Source organism: Argopecten irradians, chromosome 3, assembly GCF_041381155.1.
Source record: "Argopecten irradians isolate NY chromosome 3, Ai_NY, whole genome shotgun sequence".
Lineage (NCBI taxonomy): Eukaryota > Metazoa > Mollusca > Bivalvia > Pectinida > Pectinidae > Argopecten > Argopecten irradians.
In genome coordinates, this window is record NC_091136.1 from 36,568,312 (window position 1) to 36,588,777 (window position 20,466).

Genomic DNA, 20,466 nt, shown 5'->3' on the forward strand with positions numbered 1-20,466 from the left:
CCAAGCAACACACCCCATCCGGTCACATTATACTGACAACGGACGAACCAGTCGTCCCACTCCCTGTATGCTGAGCGCTAAGCAGGTGCAGAAACTACCACTTTTATAGACTTTGGTGTGTCTCGACTAGGGGACAGAACCCAGAGCCTTCCTCACAGGGGCGAACGCTCAACTCAAGGCCAAAAGTGAGGCGGTGCCAAGGCAGGCATTAGGAAAGATAAAGTCAGTTAGGAAGAACTTATTACTGGTTTTACATTGTATTCGATGAATGTAATGTTTTTCATGATGTTTTTCATAAAGTTCAACAACGTACAATTAAATAGTAATTTAGTATGTGATCAGAAAGGATTAATAATTTAATATGTAGAAAGGTGACCTTCAAGCAGTCACGATACCATCGAGCAGTGCTATTTTTTCTATAGGGAATTATGTTTCAGAGCTTTGTTGGTGAACACGAAAAGATTAATAAAACCTTGACGTAAAAATAAACCTTGAGGTAAAAATAAACCTTAAATTATAAATAAACTTTATCGTAAAAAAAACCTTAACGTCAAAATAAACCTTAACGTAAAAATAAACCTTAAATTATAAATAAACTTTAACGTAAAAAACCCTTAACGTCAAAATAAACCTTATTGTAAAAATAAACCTTGACGTAAAAATAAACCTTGACGTAAAAATAAACCTTAAATTATAAATAAACTTTAACGTAAAAAAAACCCTTAACGTCAAAATAAACCTTATTGTAAAAATAAACCTTATTGTAAAAATAAACCTTGACGTAAAAATAAACCTTGACGTAAAAATAAACCTTGAATTATAAATAAACTTTAACGTAAAACAACCCTTAACGTCAAAATAAACCTTATTGTTAAAATAAACCTTAAATTATAAATAAACTTTAACGTAAAACAACCCTTAACGTCAAAATAAACCTTAAATTATAAATAAACTTTAACGTAAAAAAACCTTTAACATGAAAATAAACCTTATTGTAAAAATAAACCTTAACGTAAAAATAAACTTTAAATCGAGTATGTTGCGATTCGCTGCTGCTACCGACTTTGCATTACGGTTGCCATTACGATTTTAATTCCTAGAAAAGTGAATATGTAGTTTGTGTAGTCTTTAAAAAAGACATTTGCATTGCGGCAAGGACCAACAGGGTTGTAATTAGTTCGATAGAAGGTAAACATGGATATCCAGTGCAACAACAAAATTAAACGGTAACCGGCATATACAGGACAGTATCGGCAATCGTATTATATATATAAGGAGTAAATGATGTGACTGTGTGTTCCTCGAAATAGAAAATGCATTTTAATGGCGTTAGGAAGGTGCAGATTGTCGAAGAGATAAATTGATATGGATACTAAATGGAAACACATATCTATTTTAGCTACAAATTTGCATTTCGTACAAGACAGGTAGAAAATTGAAACGACGAATGATGCATGCGCATTAGGTGAAACCGAAAATTTGTTTACTAGTGTACGATAAGGAACTGACATTGACAGAAAGCGATCCCCTGAATAATGACTAAGTCAGATTCCTAACGAAATGTTTGTCAAACGTATCGGGTTTTGTATCCAACAGTCGTTTGGCGTATGGAACCGCGGTAGCCGAGAGGTCAATGTGTTTATACATATCCTCTTCTCTGGGTTCCGAGTTTGAATCCTGCTTATATGTAAGGCAGTTGCTAGATAATGACCGTCGGTCGATTGTTTTTCTCCGGGAATTCCGGAATTCTTTCATCTAGCTCCTAACCATTAATGAAACGTGGCTATTTATATGACGTAACGAAAAACAAACCAAACCAATACAGTATGTCCTTTATAATGGTGTTGTAAAGCGCATTACATCCGCTGACAACCGCTTGTGATCCAGAGAACTCGCATACCTCAGATCAACTTCTTAGCTTGTATTAGACACTATTCTCTTCACATGGTTGGAATTACTTTACACAACATTTTTTTTTTGTAATTGTGCTATTTTGTTATTAGTATTTGTGTTAAAAGAATGTCTGATTTCATTGAACTGAGTTATGCTGTAAAGATAAAAAAAAAATCGCGCTTTTCCTTGAATATCATTTTTACGATTTTCGATTTACAACTACCTTACTGTTTTCCGGTTCGCTTGTTGATAAGGAGCTCAAATAAAGGTTTTCTTCGAATGAGGTTTCTTTTACCGCGACCCTCTGTAATAATCATATGACAGTATATTTTGTATTTTGATTTGAATAAGACAAACAAACGATTCACTTCAATGATAAAATATGACATATATTTACATGATTTTATGTACAAGTCCTTTACAACAGTATTATACTTCCTCAATTGTCATTCGTGACACATATTCCTTATATAATATACATCCTTTTTCGGGATCAACGGCAGCAGAAAGCATTTCTTCCATTTCCTCCTGTTGGAATGGTTCACCTGGAAGTGAAATAATATCAATCAAAAACAATGTACGTCAAAAGCAATACCATTAGTTTCTCTAAGTTACACTCCATGTCATTAGATCCTGTAAGTCGAAAAGCATATACATATGTAATATGTAGCCATAAGTCATAAAGAGATCAATGTGTTTGCCTAATTTACATTACATTGAATTAATTTTTGTAATAAAAATGCATACAATAGTTTTCAGTTCCTCAATATGACCAGCTGAACACAGAGAGTCACACTTGATTTAGTAACATCACTCATTAAAATCGGATGGACAAACATTTTGGTTTTCCTACTCCTATAGGTTTTGTTTAAAACATAGAAACGTCTAGGTACACTCGAATCAAGACCATCTTAAATAAAAACAACATCTAATTAGATTTACAACCAACGACTTAAAAGAGGTATTTCAATTTAACAGTGACATGTTTGTGAAAACAAAAACCTCATTTTTTAATGCACCACGCTTACAAAGGTCACAACTAAATCAAAAACAAAAATGTTCTGATACCATAAAAAATCGTTATGATTTCGTTTCTTTTTTTTTCAAAATAATGGGGAAGGCTTACATGTAACACTCACGACATATACTCCAGTTTCGATAGTGTTATAACAAAACATATTTCTCAACCATTTATGTGTGTTGTTTTGAAATTATTTTTGTCTTGCCTCTGGACGGTGAGTACTCTGGACAAGACATTGTCTGGGTAAAAAGAGGCATGGAAGCCCAAGGGAACCACTCACCATCTTCCGACATGTATTTGGCCAGCTCCTCTTGTGTTAGAAAGCCCTTATTATCGTGATCTAGGACCTGGAACGCCTTCAACAACTGGTCCTCAGGAAGTGGTTTATAACTGTAACACAAAAACATATCAAATCATCTGCAATTTCATTATACCGAGAAACATATGGCATTAATCTTAGTCCTTTTATTGCATTTACTTGAACTCGGCTTTAAAGTTTTGCCTTTTTAATTTGTCCTGTTCGCAATCTTAACTTTATTATCAAAATTGAATTTCCCCTATAATGTTGTCAGAAATTTAATTATAGCACTCGGTCGCCACCCCGAGTCTTAATATGTTGTACTTCAATTGACTATATACGGAACATCAGGTACGACAAGCCTATGGGTAAGTGGCACTAATTGGATTTATTATAATTTAAACTGAAAATAAGAAAATGCATTTATCGTACATTTTTAAACAGAGACTCTTCTGAATAACAATTTTCAGGAAACCATTAAAACGCAGTTTAGAACGTGGAAGCATTTTCATTAATTTTTGACAATTATTGTGAAAACACATATAAAATCTGTTTACTGCCAATTACCACCTCTCTAAAAGATAACACTACTGTGTACTGATATTATACATGAAAAGTAACATAATTAGTGCTAAATATGCTAATTAATGATATGAATCCGTGAAGCTCCCAGAAAACCCTAAAAACAGAAATCATACGCTGATATAACGGCTGTATCGTTGTGAAAAAATAAAGACATCATTCGGCCTTTTAAAGTTTCTGTAAGCTCGTTTGGTTTGGTATTGCTTATCTATCCAGCGGTCTCAGGTTAGATCCCCAACAAATGAAGTGGTTAAGAATTAATAAAGCACGCAATGTGTTACGTTGTTGCTCATTTAGCGATTCGGGACAATATAACCCCTGGAAACTCTAACAAGAGTACTATTTTTTAATTCTTTGGAAAGATCTTTAATGTAATACTCCGGAGGTTCCCGGTTTTATCCCAACAGAAAATGACTCCTAAAATCAATAAATCACGCACTCTGTTCCGAAAATAACCAAATCAACATCATTGAAGTACTATAGACTAATTTTCTTCGCGAGATACAATTTTCTTCGCGAGATACAAATGTTCGTGTAATTTCGCAAAACAGCTCGAATTCAAATGTTCCACGAATGATTGTATACAAATTAAATAAATAAACAACGTATGAATGAATGCACGATTGTAAGAAAGAGCCCTAGATACAAATGTTCGTGTAACTTCGCAAAACAGCTCGAATTCAAATGTTCCACGAATGATTGTATACAAATTAAATAAATAAACAACGTATGAATGAATGCACGATTGTAAGAAAGAGCCCTTGAACGTGAATTATGTATTAGCAAAATCGTTGAAAATGAAGAAGACGCAAACTATTGCATTAGGTGGTTCTTACCGTCTCTCCATCAACACCTTCGTCATCATTGGTAAAAACTTCTCAAAGCGTATGTATCCTGTTGGCTCCTCCTCTTCTATCTGTTGACAGAAAATAGTGATTGACAATAGATAAAAAACGAACACACGGACATATCAGTTTTATTTCCTTTCGTAAGCAGTAATAGTCTGAGAATAAATCTATACGAGAACAAATGTTTGATACAGGAATTTGTTTTGAAACGCTACATTTCTAAAACAGAAATATAAAAGTTTATAGATATTAATTATCGGGTGCATCATTCAGAATATTATTCCGATAGTCTAGGTATGAAGTACCCAACAAATGCAGGTTTTACAGTATAAATTATCATTTTGAACCTTAAAATCCAGTCTCTCATTTTCGAAGATGAACTCAAATAAATATTTTATAAATGCCCATGCTCAACTAATAAATTATATTATATCATTTCATTACGGTTTCACGAAATTTTGATTGGTTAATGTCACGCTGGAACAAAAAAGCAGTTTCATCGTATAGGCGAATACGTTCCTGACGAATAAGCAATTGTTATATCATCCACGGTCACCGATGCAATATATATACAAAATGTAATTAACTGTAAATGACATGTGTCTGATATTAGTGTACCAAGATGTTGCTGCCATGCTGAATTACTAAATCTAGGTCAATTCCTAGTCCAACTTCGCTAGCCAAAGGTACCGAACCCGGTATCGTAGCGAAGTTGTTTCGGGTCATAAATAATTAAGGACAGTAATGCTGGATAAATCCTAAAACAATACATAGCTACAAGCACTAATCACGCGCACGCCCTATCCAAATTCCATATCACATAAAACAATACATGATTTTAAATGGTGAAGTCTATAGAATACATAATTTTGTTTTGAAAATATCTCTTAATACATTGCGTGGATCGGAATCTCCGGGGATATTCAAAGACGGCGATAAGAAATTCAATGATTCTCGCGATTTTACCGTGTATTTTTTTCACAAAGTATTCTCTAATGTGTTGTTACAATTTAGGGTTGGATACCGCTACTCAATACCGATATAGCGTCGTTACTAGTTTTAAGAAATACCGGTACACGTTTTGATAAGCACAAATAAACTGTGGAAATCCACATGTAGAAGTGACTTAATGAAGGAGACAGGCAGTGTCTGTAGGAATATGATCATCAAAAGTCTTGCAGTTCTGTTTTATAATGAAAACTACATTGTTTGCAAAACAACTTCTGTATTTTCTTATATAATTACAATGCCAAAGCAAATGCAGTCTATATATATAGTATACGATGGCCCATATACGCCTTATCAATATACACTAGTCTAAAGCAACATTGTTTTGACAGTAGTTTCAAACGTTGTCAGCAACCACAAAAGCAGTCGATTTTTGTCAAGTGTTGCACAATTCTTTTTTGTCAAATTTTGCTTTGCTTTTAGTTCATTTCGTCAACGCTGAGTTGGCCCGTATACGCCTGTCACTTTTCTAACGTTGCTTTGGAGTAATTAGCATTCCTTCTTGGCAGTCTGATGGGACACAGGTGGCATTAAACGCTAAGCAGGTAGCCTCCTTTCCCTTACCCCCAATATACCATTGTCCCATAATTGATTAGTGTGGTTCAAGTCCGACTCAAATCAGTACAAGATCGACACAACATCTGAGCTCAAACATTCTGTTCTCCATAAAAATGACCTATAATCTACAATATCCAAACCTGAACTGTCTAGCCAAACGTCTCTCTAATTATTCAGACAATAGATCGCATTAATCTTGATTACCTACTAGATTTAGCTGACAGCTCCTCAGGGACCTAATCTCACCGAGGTCGTTTAAACTGACCCCTTTTGACCTGTTCTCTCCCCTCCCCTTACTGTTGACAGACTCATGCCAGCACTGACACAGAGCTTGGTTAGCCGGGAATATAAAGATAAAACAATACAGTCTTTAAACTAATTATTTTCAATTCTATCCACGGTCACTATTTCACATTACACTAAATATTATGGCAAGCCAAGTTACTTTTTATTCTTTTATTCCGATATCGGAATTGAATTTCCGATATCGGAATTAGAATTCTCGATATCAGAAATTCAATTCCGATATCGGAAATTCTAATTCCGATATCGCGGAAATTCTAATTCCGATATCGGAAATTCTAATTCTGATATCGGAATTAGAACAAAAATTCTTGATATCAGAAATTCTAATTCTGATATCGGAAATTCTAATTCCGATATCGAAAATTCTAATTCCGATATCGGGAATTAGAAAACAATTTCCGATATCGGAAATTCAATCTACCCATTATTTGCATTGCAGATTATACTTCATTTCCGATATCGGAAATTGAATTCTCGATATCGGAAATTGAAATACCGATATCGGAAATTGAAATACCGATATCGAAAGAAATACCGAGAAATAGAATTACCTATATCGAATAGAATTTGTTTTCTTATTTCCGATATGGGAATTAGTAAATTTTCCGATATCGAAATTAGAATTTCCGAAATGAATTCTGATATCGGCATTAGAATTCCCGATATCGGAAATTGGAATAAAAAGTAACTTGGCTTGCCATAAAATATTGTTTCCGTGCTTTGAGCGCCATTTTATTTGTTTTCCTTTAAAAACGCTTCTTCTCCGTAATCTTTCCATACCTACAATGTATATCAGATCACAACAGTAACGAGAGACCACCAAAATGTCAAATTAAGGTATCAAAATAGCACCCTCTCCCATATATCAGTCGGTTGTTATCAAAAAAAGAACGTTAAATATCCAAAAGCAACATTAGGAAAGTGACAGGCGTATACGGGCCAACGCAGCGTTGACAAAATAAACTAAAAGCAAAGCAAAATTTGAAAAAAAAAGGATAGTACAACACTTGACAAAAATCGACTGCATTTGTGGTTGCAGACAACGTTTTTGTGTGAAACTACTGTCAAAACAATGTTGCTTTAGTGTATATTGACAAGGTGTATATAGGCCATCGTAATTATATGTTAGAAAATCAGTGTATTTCTTCAAAAACATCAGTATAGGTATTACTAAAATACCGGTATCGTTTCATTGAGATCGGTATAGTATTGTACTGTTTCGTTCTTAACGGTATCTAGTCCGCTAAACCTGCCTATATTATTAGGATTTTTTTTAATTTTAGCGGACTAAACGGTATCCAACCTTAAGTAATATATAAAAACAGTTAAATATGATCTCATCAAAGAAAACAGAGTTGCTTACTACTGGTCGGTTTGGAAAAGGAGTAGGTATATAAGTGGACAAAAATCTTATTCCTATATTCTTTACGTAAGTTAAAACGATTGCAGAGTTGAGTTAAATATATAACTTGAAATGGTAACTGACGTATCATTGACTCAAACTAAAGTATTTAAAATGAAAAGAATGAAATTTAATCATGTGCATTGACATTCTGGTATATTATCATTCCGTTGATCTCACTAGTAGCATTTTGTTCGTTTTGTTAACAAACACAGCGGATTTTTAACTTTTGACACATCAAAAGTGAAACCAGTAATTACTTTTCATATATGTGAAAGTACATTTACAAACGGCTTCAAATAATAATAATAATAAAATATTAGATACTAAAGTAAATCTGTTTTACCTCTGCTAGCATGTCATGAAGTTCAGTCTCACTGGGACAGCAGCCTAAGGAACGAATAATGGTGCCCACTTCCCTAGATAAAATATAATTATCAAACTATATTTTCTATACACAAAATTATTTATAACAATTATACATGTCATGTAGAATTTAGTTACACTTTGATAGGAGAGATTTATAATTCAACATGAACTTATGAGTAGTTCAAGGGACATGTCAACGTCTCAATTAGATTACAATTTACATATATAAATGAAGTCAATAACTGTATTCATGTACAGTTTGTGGAGGATGGGAGGTAACTCAAGTGATAATGTGAACATTTGAGGAACTTTGTTATTTATTTATTTATTTTTGTTAATTTGAATAATTGTTATATTTTGAAATGTATTGAATTCATATCAATAATGAATTATCCCATACCATTAGAATCAATGTAAGTTTGATTAATGAAAGAGCAAACATCCCATCAATTTGCTGTTCCAACATATTAAATACAAAATGGTAAATACATTTCAAAAAGTTTTCATTAAACACTAAATACATTTAGTAATACAGAAAAAATTATTAATCAACAAATTTATTAGACAACAGGATAGGCCTATACTAATCCTTCCCATAAAGGTTAATTTAGTTATTCCATATGCTTGAGGATTGTCAAGAGGCAAACCATTTGTAAAAGAAGGGAATTTTTATTGTTTTAAAGTGTATTATCTATATTTTCTTCCTCTGAAAGGGAAATGTTTGAATATTTAATTATTATAATTATGATTAGGGTAATACTGTCTAAATTTTGGATTTGATATTTGTAATTAACAATGGAAATGAAAAAGAAGTGTAAGAAGAGAAATATTTACACACTAAGACAGAAGAATGGAAAGAAAACTTTATCTTAGCTTAAAGAACATTTAATAATTAATTGATTATAAAAGGATCAATTTGAGCAACTTATTTATACCGAGATATATCAAAATTGTAATAACAGTTTGATAAAGTTGGAAAAAGAAGACAATAAGACTATTGAGATATAAGAAAAATATAAATTCCAAACTTAATCAAGTTTTTTTTTTCAAAGCAGCATGATTGACCTAAGCATGGTTGAAGTACAAATGTAATAAATAACACCAACTTTTTAGTACTCAATTTGAAGAACTTATTTTCAAACAATTTTTGAAGAAAGAAAAAAAAACATAACATTTTTGCACATTCCCACGTTAGGCGTACAATATATATATATACAGTCGAATCTGTACTAACGACCATCTGTATTAAGCGACCCTCTGCTCTAACAACCACTTTAATTCCTCCCAAGTATTTTCACTATATATTTTAACTCTATTTAACGACCATCTCTCTAACGCGACCAGAAAATTTCTTCCTGTGGTCGCAAAAAATTTCTTTTCAGCGACCAGAAAAATGAATGTCATTTTGATCTTTCCAAAACGCCCATTATCTGGTGGCCGGTTTTGACAGGGCTTGGGTAGAGAAATTAAGCATATAGATTGTTTATATAAACAGAGAGGTGTGAAACAGTTAGCCTGTAACTGAAGCCCTGTATAAGTAATGCAACACTGGGGTAATTGTATCTGACTGATCTTTTTACACCTTTGTTACTGTCAGACCCGGGGCCCTTAAACAGAAATTGAGTCAAGGTCAATGGCCATCTCCATCAATTTGAAAGGATTATATGGTTTAATATTAAAGTTTACCCAAAAAAAATGCTTACAATTTTCCCATTTATTGTGTACCATGATATGAAAAATTATTCTTTTTATATCAATAAAAATAAATAAATGAAAATAAAATACAATAATTGAAAAAAATAGAACACAAATACTTGCAATAAATCAAATACTGCCAGGTCTATGATCTTATTACTATTACCAACAACTACAAAAATGATTTACTTTAGATTTTTTTTCTAATGTTTATGTAGCGGGATTGGACTGGGTCGATCATCGGTGACCAGGTAGCTCAGTCGGTAGAGCACTCGGCTAGTATTCTGAGGGTCCCGGGTTCGAATCCCGGTCTGGCCGCTACATTTTCTCCTCTCCTGTTACAAAATTGGCGCCCAACTAAATAACCCACGGTGGTTGTGTTTGGAAGGGTCTCGTGTGTCTTCAAGGGCGAAGACTTTGAGAAAGGAGGGAGGAGTGTAGCGGAATTGGACTGGGTCGATCATCGGTGACCAGGTAGCTCAGTCGGTAGAGCACTCGGCTAGTATTCTGAGGGTCCCGGGTTCGAATCCCGGTCTGGCCGCTACATTTTCTCCTCTCCTGTTACATTTATTTTATTTTACAATATTCTATAAATGTTCATATTTCCCTGAATTCATGAACAGTAAATGACAACTTATATTTTAAAACTATATCCTCCTAAACCCAATCTAATTAAAATTAGACTTGTAATTCCGCTCTACTACGATACTCTACGTTACGCTTCAATACAAGATATGACGATGACCCCTTCGGGGTTACCTCAGCATGACCCCTATGGTTAGCCAATCAGCGTGTCGCCTACGGAATCTTCAGTGTGGTTGATTCATTCGGAGGTGTAAACTGATAATAATATGTCCCGAAATGTTCCGATTCTAGGCCTTAGGTCATGCTGAGGTGACCTCCAACGGGCATCGTTAGATCTTGTTTTGGAGCGTAACGTAGAGTATTGTAGTGAAGCGGAATTACAAGTCTAATTTTAATTACATTGCTCCTAAACCTAAGCTACTCTATTAAGAGACCACTTTTCAATTTCCCTTGAGTGGTCGCTTAAGACAGATTCGACTGTATATATATACAATATTAACCAACATGCACGTGTTAGATGTAGAATAAATCGCATGTAATGTAAACATAGGCTTACCTGACATCAACTGTTTTGTTATTTTCATTGTCAAAAATGTCAAATGCTTCTGTAATCCTTTTCTGGATATCAGCCAACAAGGAGTCTGAAAATTAAAACATGACTCGAGAATACTGCATATTCATACATGATTGATCGTATTTATTAAAGCCAACACATATGTACACTAAACTTGGTGTGCTCTTATGTGTCATATGAGTTTTCTGTTATACAGTGAAGACGTGCTAAGGGCTCGTACTAGATCTAGCCTATTTAAATGTGGACCTATTTGCCGAAACCAATGCCGTTCAAGATGGAATCAAAATGTAAAACGGTTTGTTAACTAATTTTCCCATGTTGAAACTACCATCAAAATTCGTCATAGTAAGCAAATCCATTTACCTGTGTTCTCTTTCTGTTCGTCGGCACCAGCCATGTTGTTTACAGTGGTTGCCAGATGAAAACGGTCATTCGATATTACGGAGTCACAAATAAAAATGAATAAAACTTTATTTCTACTTTATACAATATAATACATCCCGTAAACCATTTGTAATATAAATAATTAAACCTAATATAAATAATACGAAATATCGTTGTGGATATATATATATGATTTTTTTTTCTCTGCTTCGTTGACGTCCACTCCGCACAAAAACATATTTTTTAAAATTGTAATAACCAATATGGCCGCGTCCATGTAAACAGGAAAAGGGAGAACTATTGATGCGCTGCGAAATCGGTATAGCCTAGCTATATATATATAGAGTATACACGGACGTCGGTTACATGACAATGGCGAGTTTAAGAGCAATTCTTATTGAAGCAAAAGTTGATGAATTACATGTTGTTGAAGCAGCGAACAACACTAAGATCTTGTATTTCACAGGAATAGGAGCAAATGACAAATGGAAAATTTGCTCCACCAATGGAACGGATGTCTGGAAAGTAGAACTAGATGCTGATGAACTCGAATCTTACAAAGATGAAGCGGAAGTCAGTACGATAGAAGCATTCTTGTCCAAATTTAGGTAAATTGTATTCTATATGCCGAGGTAAATTGTATTCTATATGCCGTCCTCTCCTTCTTTATCACAATGGTGTAGGGGAGGTAACTGGAGTTTTTTAGACTAAAAGTAGTGCTGCTTTGGCCAACTTTTCCCTCTTGGGAATCAAATGTAAGAGAGCGCATGATTTGATATAAACATAATCTCTGCCTCTACCAGGATTCAAACTCGGGGCCTCTGGGTTACTAGTCTGATGCTCAACCAATCGAGCTGAAGAGAAGTTCTCTCTAGCCAAGCAGTATGTCAGGCTAATCCAATAATATTAGACGTCGATATTTAGAAACTTTTGATCAGCAATACCGAAGAGGTTAGACACGACGTAATGAGCAAAAGTGTCTTGTTGTGCTATACCTCTTATATTGTTGGAGTATTATATATCGGGCTAGTATTCACCACGGTTACACTAGTAGGATGTGTGAATAAATAAGAAAGAGGAAAATTAATGAAAAAAATATTCATAATCATTATTTTTAATTTAGTGCTTGTAAATTTAGAACTTAATCTAAGTTAACTATCCGTTATGGTGAAAGATTATTAAAAAGCCAAGTCTAATATTTCGAACAATAAAACTGCTCCAGAACTGGGTGTATATAGGGATGTGACTACTTTTGCAAAACCACACATTCCTTTATTTCAGTTAAATTCAATATGAATTCAGAATTTCATCATAAAAAAGCAGATATTTAATTTATTCATATATGTCGCGCGTATACCCCCCTTCTTTTGAGACCAAAATCCCTTTAAATGGTTATCAATCTCCCTCTCCACCCCTAGAAAAATATGGCATGTATGATAATGTCATGTACTGTCCTTAATGAAATATTTTAAGGCCCACTGCATTTCCAAACAGGCTTTTGATTTTGAAAATTGGGATATAAAACGAGACAGATAATTTTGTAGAGTCACAAAAGTTATAACTTATAACTTTTGTGACTCTACAAAATTACTGATAACACTACACTTATCACTGAACAATTTTAATTTGATAAAAAAAAGGTTAATTTTAAATAATGCAGGTCGGCTGCACATTAGTTGACTTATAGTAAGTTAATAACTACCCTAGATGGCAAAACATGGAAATTAATGTTCACTGTTTCACACTATGCAGGAAATACTGAATATATTTTCTTATACTGTTTTGTAATTTTTTTAAGAAACTTTTACTTTTTAGGTCATCTGACACGAAGAGTCAAGATGACCTGTTGTGAAAAGTCATCATGTTTCGTCCGTCGTCGTCCGCCTTGTGCTGTACGCTGAAAGTTAACTTTTCACATTTTGAATTTCTTCTCGAGTTCAACCAGTGCGATTGAGCTGAAATTTGCCTGAATTGATCCTTATATGATCTTGACAATGTGTTGTTACATCTCTGGTTGATCCCAAATCGAATATGGCTACCATGAAACCCTATCTAATTAATTTCTTATATGACTTTTGCCAAGGAAGTCAGATGACTGTTAAGGCTCTTGAGCATCTTGTGTCGGAGAGGTACATGTAATGGGCCTTTAAAAAAATAATGATAATGAAAGAAAATATACATCAATGACCTAAGATTAGGGTACAACACCAAACAATTCAAGATTTACTGTGTAATCTATGTTAACAGTGAAGGTTCATTTAAATTACCATGCATATCATGATGATTCACAGTATATTATAATTATATTCTTGAACATTACTAAATGAGTAAAAGTATCTTTCCGATACTTGTTAATTCAATTTGCTTTCTACTAATTAATGTGGAAAAATTCAGTATAAATTCTTTGACATATCCGATATATATATAATTACCGCATTTTTGCGCGTATAGTGCACACTTTTTTTCATAAATTATCAAGTGAAAATTTGGGGTGCGCACTATACGCAGGTACAAGGTATGGCCAGGTCCTGTGTCATGATCACTGACCGGCAGGTTCTAGCTAAAATGTGCAATAACATTTTGTACATGCTGTCGTGATAGGGTTATGATTAAATACCTGGATCTTTAAGTCTATGATCAATGAATATATTCAATATAAAAGGAAATCACTTGAAATTTCCATCTTTAATTCCTTGAAAGTCCGTTTTGGGAGCACATGTGTTCATGACCGGACATATTAATTCAAAATACATGTACATGTATATCTCTGACTTGTCTATATAGTAATTATCACTGTGTACTTAAATGTATATAACATGTACATCTTAATAATTGCTCTTATATTGTTCCATTCTTCTTTTTGACCAGAAAAGGCTTTCTTGGTGGAGATATAACCACACTGAGCGGGGGAACAAAAATGACCATCAATATTGGCAAAGGAACTGATAAAATAGCTGTCGATGTTTTTGAAGCAAAAGCAGCAGAAAGAAAATCAGAACTTCAAAACGTGTTGTTTCGATTGGCAGATAAAAACATGTCTCTCCAAGCAGATTTGGCCACTGCTGAGAAACATGTCATTTCATTGAAAGCTCAAAAAGGTCAAGGAGCAGCAGGGTTTTCCTTAAATGACATTGGTCCAAAGGCTTCTAACCAATCAAAAGCAAGACCAAAAACAGGAATGAGTGCCATCAATCCAAATAGTAAAAAGAGAAAAGCAGCGACGGGGGTTGTGTTTGATTAGGTGGTACATGAAGTAATGTTTAGTCATGCTGCCATAGAAACTGTTAAATGTAAATTGTAATTATTTTTGTTATCTACTGTATTTGACCCAATAAGCACCCAGGGTGTTTAAAAAATTGGAAAAAAAAGGTGCTAATACGACAAAATTATTGAAAATTATACACTTTTGTGTAGTTTTGGTCTTTATTTATGTCTAGGCAATTGAAATTGATGCCTCAAAAAGGAACATGGGCACTTATTGGGTCAAATACGGTATTACATTTGCTGATTTATTTGTTAAAGGCTTAGGAAGTTTTGCTACTCTATCATATATATAAAACTGTGAACTTTGTATTCAATTTTTTTTAAAATTAGTTTAGTAACATATTCTGGTCACCTCAGCTATTGATAATGAAACTTTTATTTCGCTACAGTAGTGTATGATTTATTCTTCAATCCAACTTGTTTTTCATAAAGTCACTAAACAAAGTTTTTATCAGCTATGCATTGCTGTCATTTAGACACAATCTTTAATGGCAGCTGCTCATCAACAAATTCATGTTAATATATCATTATATTTCACTTTTTATTTGTTGTAAAATCAAAACAAACCATCACCAGTCTATTTGTTTTTCCCTTGTAAACCGTTACACTATATTTTTGTTTTCTGTTAGAAAGTAGTATGGTGTAAAAAGTTTTTTCATTGCATTGATTATTCTTCTAAGTACTGTAGTTTTGATTTATTTAGATGATGTTTTAATTAATATTTATTATGGAAGAAGTGTTAAATGACTGATCAATTTAAGTGTAGCAATGTTATATCATTTTTGTCTTTAGAGACATTGTCAGTAAATTTGAATTCTTGATCATGTTTTTGAGGCTTTAAAAAGCAAAGCATGGTGTTAAGACAAAGGTAACATATGTATCAAATAATGTAATGTAAAACTGAGAGTTCAGATTACAGCTGTTTATTTTTTTGTGTCAACATATAGTTTCTAGTATTCAGAATTTTCTAATGGCTATATATCATGGTATGCTTTATAGATATAATTGACACAAATGTATTTAAGAACCCCATTGAGAATAAGGTTATTAGGCAATAAAAAAGTGTTTATAAATCATATATATCTACTATTTTTTTTCATTTCCATTTTATGACTGTAATATGCATAGTGAATTTATAATACATCAACTGTATGAGGGTTTTGAGTGCACAAACGAATCTACCAATCTAATTTATGGGTTCCTATTCAGTAATGTGCGTAGAATTATACAAGGATGACTTAACAGGTTGTGAAAGAACTTGACCTCGCAATGCATTTATCTAGATTTATTGACTACATTTTGTTAAAATCGATCAACATTTATGGTGATGGTGGGCAATTCAAATCACCTTTCGTCTGTGGTCTGTGGTCTGTCCGTTAACAATTCTTGTTACCGCTACTTCTCAGAAAGTACTGAAGGGAACTGTCTCAAATTTCACATGCATGTTATCCTAGAGTCCTTGTTGTGTATATTGCATTTGGGGACCGATTGGTGAACAAGATGGCCGACAGTACGCCATCTTGGATTTTGACAATTGAAGTTTGTTACAGCTATTTCTCAGAAAGTATTGAAGAGATATGTCTCAAATTTCATGTGCGAGTTCCGCTTGCAGTCTTGTTGTGCAAATTGCATTTGGTGACCGATTGGTGAACAGGATGGCCGACAGGCCGCCATCTTGGATTTTGATAATTGAAGTTTGTTCCTGGGATATATCTCAGAAAGTAATGAAAAGATTTGTCTCAAATTTCATATGCAATATACAATAAAAGTTTGAAAAGCAGAGAAAAGATCTATCTTTCCATTGTCAGACGTAGATCATTCTTTGGTGGGCGCCAAGATCTCTCTGGAATCTCTTGTTAGATCTAGAGAGCGGAAACAAATTTGCAAAGCGGGTTTGAAGGTCCCCAATTGCAAATCATATGCATAATTATGCGGGGTAAACCTTAGTTAGTTTACATGACCTCTTATATCTCATGCTGCATTTACTGACCCGTCTTTGATTGCCAAGGGTTACATTATGCCAAGAAATCGGCTAAAAGTTTGTTTAAACAATTTCTTGTCAATAACTAAAAGGCCTAGATACACCATATTTGCCCTGTGACATGCTGGGATGAAGTGCTACCAAATTTGTTCAAATGAATGACCCTTGCCGCCATTCAAGGTGACAGTGGTCAAATTGGTTTAAGATATTGGAACACTTCTTGTCAATGACTAAGAGCCCTAGATACTCGATAGTAGGCATGTAGTAATGATTGGATGGAGTGCTACTTCGTTTCTTAAATGAAACAACTTCTTGTCAATAATGTCAGAAGTTGTGATGTAGTGTCTAGTGGGTTACGCAAACAGGTTATAACTACATCCCGATTAGGTCATACTTACAATCAATAATTCAATTCTGTCATCTACAAATCGCTGTTATCAGGAATATTTATATATTACATAACTTAATAACGTGTTACGTAGCAATGATTCTGGTATTCAAATTGAGATGTTATCTGACCAAAAAATTTTAAATTCACCTTGACATCAACAATCTTCTCATTATAACCTTGAAGGGAAATATAATTAATATACAGATGTCTGTTTCCATACAAACTAATATTTCTTGGACGATTTCACAGATCTCCCTGTCTGAATCTTTTCTTCACATGGGGAATAGCTTTCATAAAAGTACGGGAAACCTATGTTGATTATATAAAATATATGTGTATTGGTATCCAATAAGCTTTCAAATATTTTTTTCTGGCAATTGCGAATAACACCAAGAGGGATTTGGCTCGATCATACATACAGTTAAATTTATTACATAGATTATAATGATGATAATGACAATAATCAAAAGTTTGAAAATCTAGGAGTATACTGCACATTCATTCTTTACTGACCCCATCAATATTGTGCTGTGCATCCTAACATTGTCATTTGTGATATGTCGTCAACAAAATATCACTATAAAATGGACAAGGGTTCCAAACTGACCGAAGGGACGATTGGACCATGTGCTACTCGGCACACGAAACGGATGGCATACAAATGAGGTCGTCCATAAAATGACCTTGGCTGGCGTGTCATACAAATATAAAAACCTGAATGAGTTGCAGCCATAGAGTCATAGGTTTAATAAAATCAAAATTTATATCTGACCATGTTTATTCAAGTTCTAGGCTAACATAGTTTCTAACGACGTTAATATTACTTTGTAGACTTGCAAGAGAAAATTATCCTTTGTGGGGACCTCTGTATGGGGAACAGAGTCGATAATATAATCAAATCTGATAATCTCAAACTACACAATGCTTTCCACCGTATGACTGTAGGTTATATTGAGAAGAGCGTTATAACTGACTCTCATTTGGTTATTGAACGCAATTATGTGAGTTTAGTATTTAAAATATGATACTGGCATTAAGGGTATTTCTATTAATAAAAAAATCATATGGGAACAAATATAACTCGCTACAAAAATGCACTTTATGAAGTTTGTTGCTTTTCTAAGCAGACAAATACTGGTAAAATGGCTGGATAGGAAAGCGGCCGGAATAGAGAGATATATTTCATAAAAAAATGAGACAAATCTTTTGAAAATAGTAGTAGTAGTCAGATAATGAGGGAACTGTGATGGAATGTTTTCATAGATGTTCTATGTTTATTAACTAACAGGACGTGGTCAGGGACATCTCAGTAGTATTCTAAAAGAGTTAAGATGTCGGACAGTTGCGCAATGATAAATGAAAACTTCTGATTTAAGCTGTCAAGTAATGACCTTGACGAAATGATTTATGATTCACACTGGAAGATAATGACGCAAGCTTATTAATCTAAACACATATGGTAGTGTTTATTTCCTTACGCACTGGTAATGCTATTCTGAAGGTGACACATTTTATGCAATGGTACAAATAACACATATGTTATACAGTGTACTTCAGATTTGAACTACTTTAGCATAGTTATGACACTTTATTTACGACTTATTCATCAACGAAAATCTCTATGTTATTTATAATAAAACATAATTATTAAAATTTCATTTATCATGAGGTTATAAACTACATCCCGATTAGGTCACCATACTTACAATCAATAATTCAATTCTGTCAGATCTACAAATCGACATTTCAGGAATATTTATATATTAAATACTTAATAACGTGTTACGTAGCAATGATTTGGTATTCAAAGTGAGATGTTATCTGACCAAAACATTTTAATTCACCTTGACATCAACAGAGGGGTATCATTATAACCTTAAACGGGAAATTAATTAATATACAGATTTCTGCTTTTCGTACAAATATGATATTTCTTGGACGATTAAACAGATCTCCCTGTCTGAATCTTGTTTCCTTCACATGGGATTTTAGTTCTTTCATAAAAGTACGGGAAACCTATGTTGATTATATAAAATATATAAAAGTGTATTGGTATCCAATAAGCTTTCTTACATGAAATATTTTTTTCTGGCAATTGCGAATAACACCAAGAGGGATTTGGCTCGATCATACATACAGTTAAATTTATTACATAGATTATAATGATGATAATGACAATAATCAAAAGTTTGAAAATCTAGGAGTATACTGCACATCATTCTTTACTGACCCCATCAATATTGTGGTGAACATGCTATCCTAACAAAAATCACCTTTAGTTTGATAGTGCCATATGTCGTCAACAAAATATCACTATAAAATGGACAGTTGGGGTTCCAAACTGACCGAAGGGACGATTGGACCATTGCTATCTCGGCCACGAAACGTTAATCATGGTATAGTTGGATGTGGACCATGCGTCCATAAAATGACCTTGGCTGGGTGTCATACTGATATAAAAACCTGAATGAGTTGCAGCCCCATAGAGTCATAGGTTTAATAAAGGTATCAAAATTTATATCAAGGACCAGTGTTTATTCATGTTCTAGGTAACATGAGCTTTTCTAACGACATTTTGATGGATTATTTCTGCTTGTAGACTTGCAAGAGAAAATTATCCTTTGTGGGGACCTCTGTATGGGGAAAGAGTCGATAATATAATCAAATCTGGGGCTCAAACTACACAATGCTTTCCACCGTATTACTGTAGGTTATATTGAGAAGAGCGTTATAACTGTCATTTGGTTATTGAACGCAATTTGTGAATTTATATTTAAAATATGATATGGCATTAAGGGTATTTCTATTAATAAAATTATAAATCTGGGAACAAATCTGATAACTCTAATACATAAAATGCATATTAATGAAGTTCGTAAAGCTGCACTTTTTCTAAGGACAATGGTTATATTTAAAGTGGGCTGGATCTTTTTACCGGAATACGATTAGATATGTTTTTCACCCTATTTTATTAAAAATAGCACACTAAAGAAATGTTTACCCCTTAAGATAATTAGGAAACTAGAGGGATGTTTCACTTCAGATTGTTTTCTATTAATTTTTGTAATATTTTCCGAAAGAAATATTCCAATATATGGTATCTTAGATTTGCAAAACATATATATTTGGCGATTTATACTGGGGATCAAAATCTATTACCAACTTATATAATGCTACCAATGGGGGCCTGAAAGGCGGGGTCAAGAGCCAATATTTTATACAAGTTCTGTTTTCTTGTTTATGAGAGTTTTACATTTATTAATTTGCAAACTTAACATTGGGATCCACTGATTTACGCACTGATATG

At 33.6% G+C, this 20,466-nt stretch overlaps 2 protein-coding genes across 2 annotated transcripts; one reads left to right on the top strand and one right to left on the bottom strand.

Annotated features, from left to right (window-relative positions):
• Positions 1–2,261: 2,261 nt before the first annotated feature.
• Positions 2,262–11,622, bottom strand: LOC138320033 (dynein regulatory complex protein 8-like). The gene is made up of 6 exons (XM_069263124.1): positions 11,503–11,622; positions 11,122–11,206; positions 8,263–8,335; positions 4,631–4,710; positions 3,195–3,304; positions 2,262–2,438 (listed from the first exon to the last, which is right to left on the bottom strand). Exons 1-6 carry the CDS (start codon positions 11,534–11,536, stop codon positions 2,323–2,325), a joined length of 498 nt encoding a protein of 165 aa, XP_069119225.1. The 5' UTR covers positions 11,537–11,622; the 3' UTR covers positions 2,262–2,322.
• A 175-nt stretch (positions 11,623–11,797) lies between these two features.
• LOC138318428 (protein PAXX-like) lies at positions 11,798–15,863 on the top strand. Its single transcript, XM_069260765.1, has 3 exons — positions 11,798–11,853; positions 11,889–12,131; positions 14,392–15,863. Exons 2-3 carry the CDS (start codon positions 11,890–11,892, stop codon positions 14,762–14,764), a joined length of 615 nt encoding a protein of 204 aa, XP_069116866.1. The 5' UTR covers positions 11,798–11,853; position 11,889; the 3' UTR covers positions 14,765–15,863.
• Positions 15,864–20,466: the final 4,603 nt, after the last annotated feature.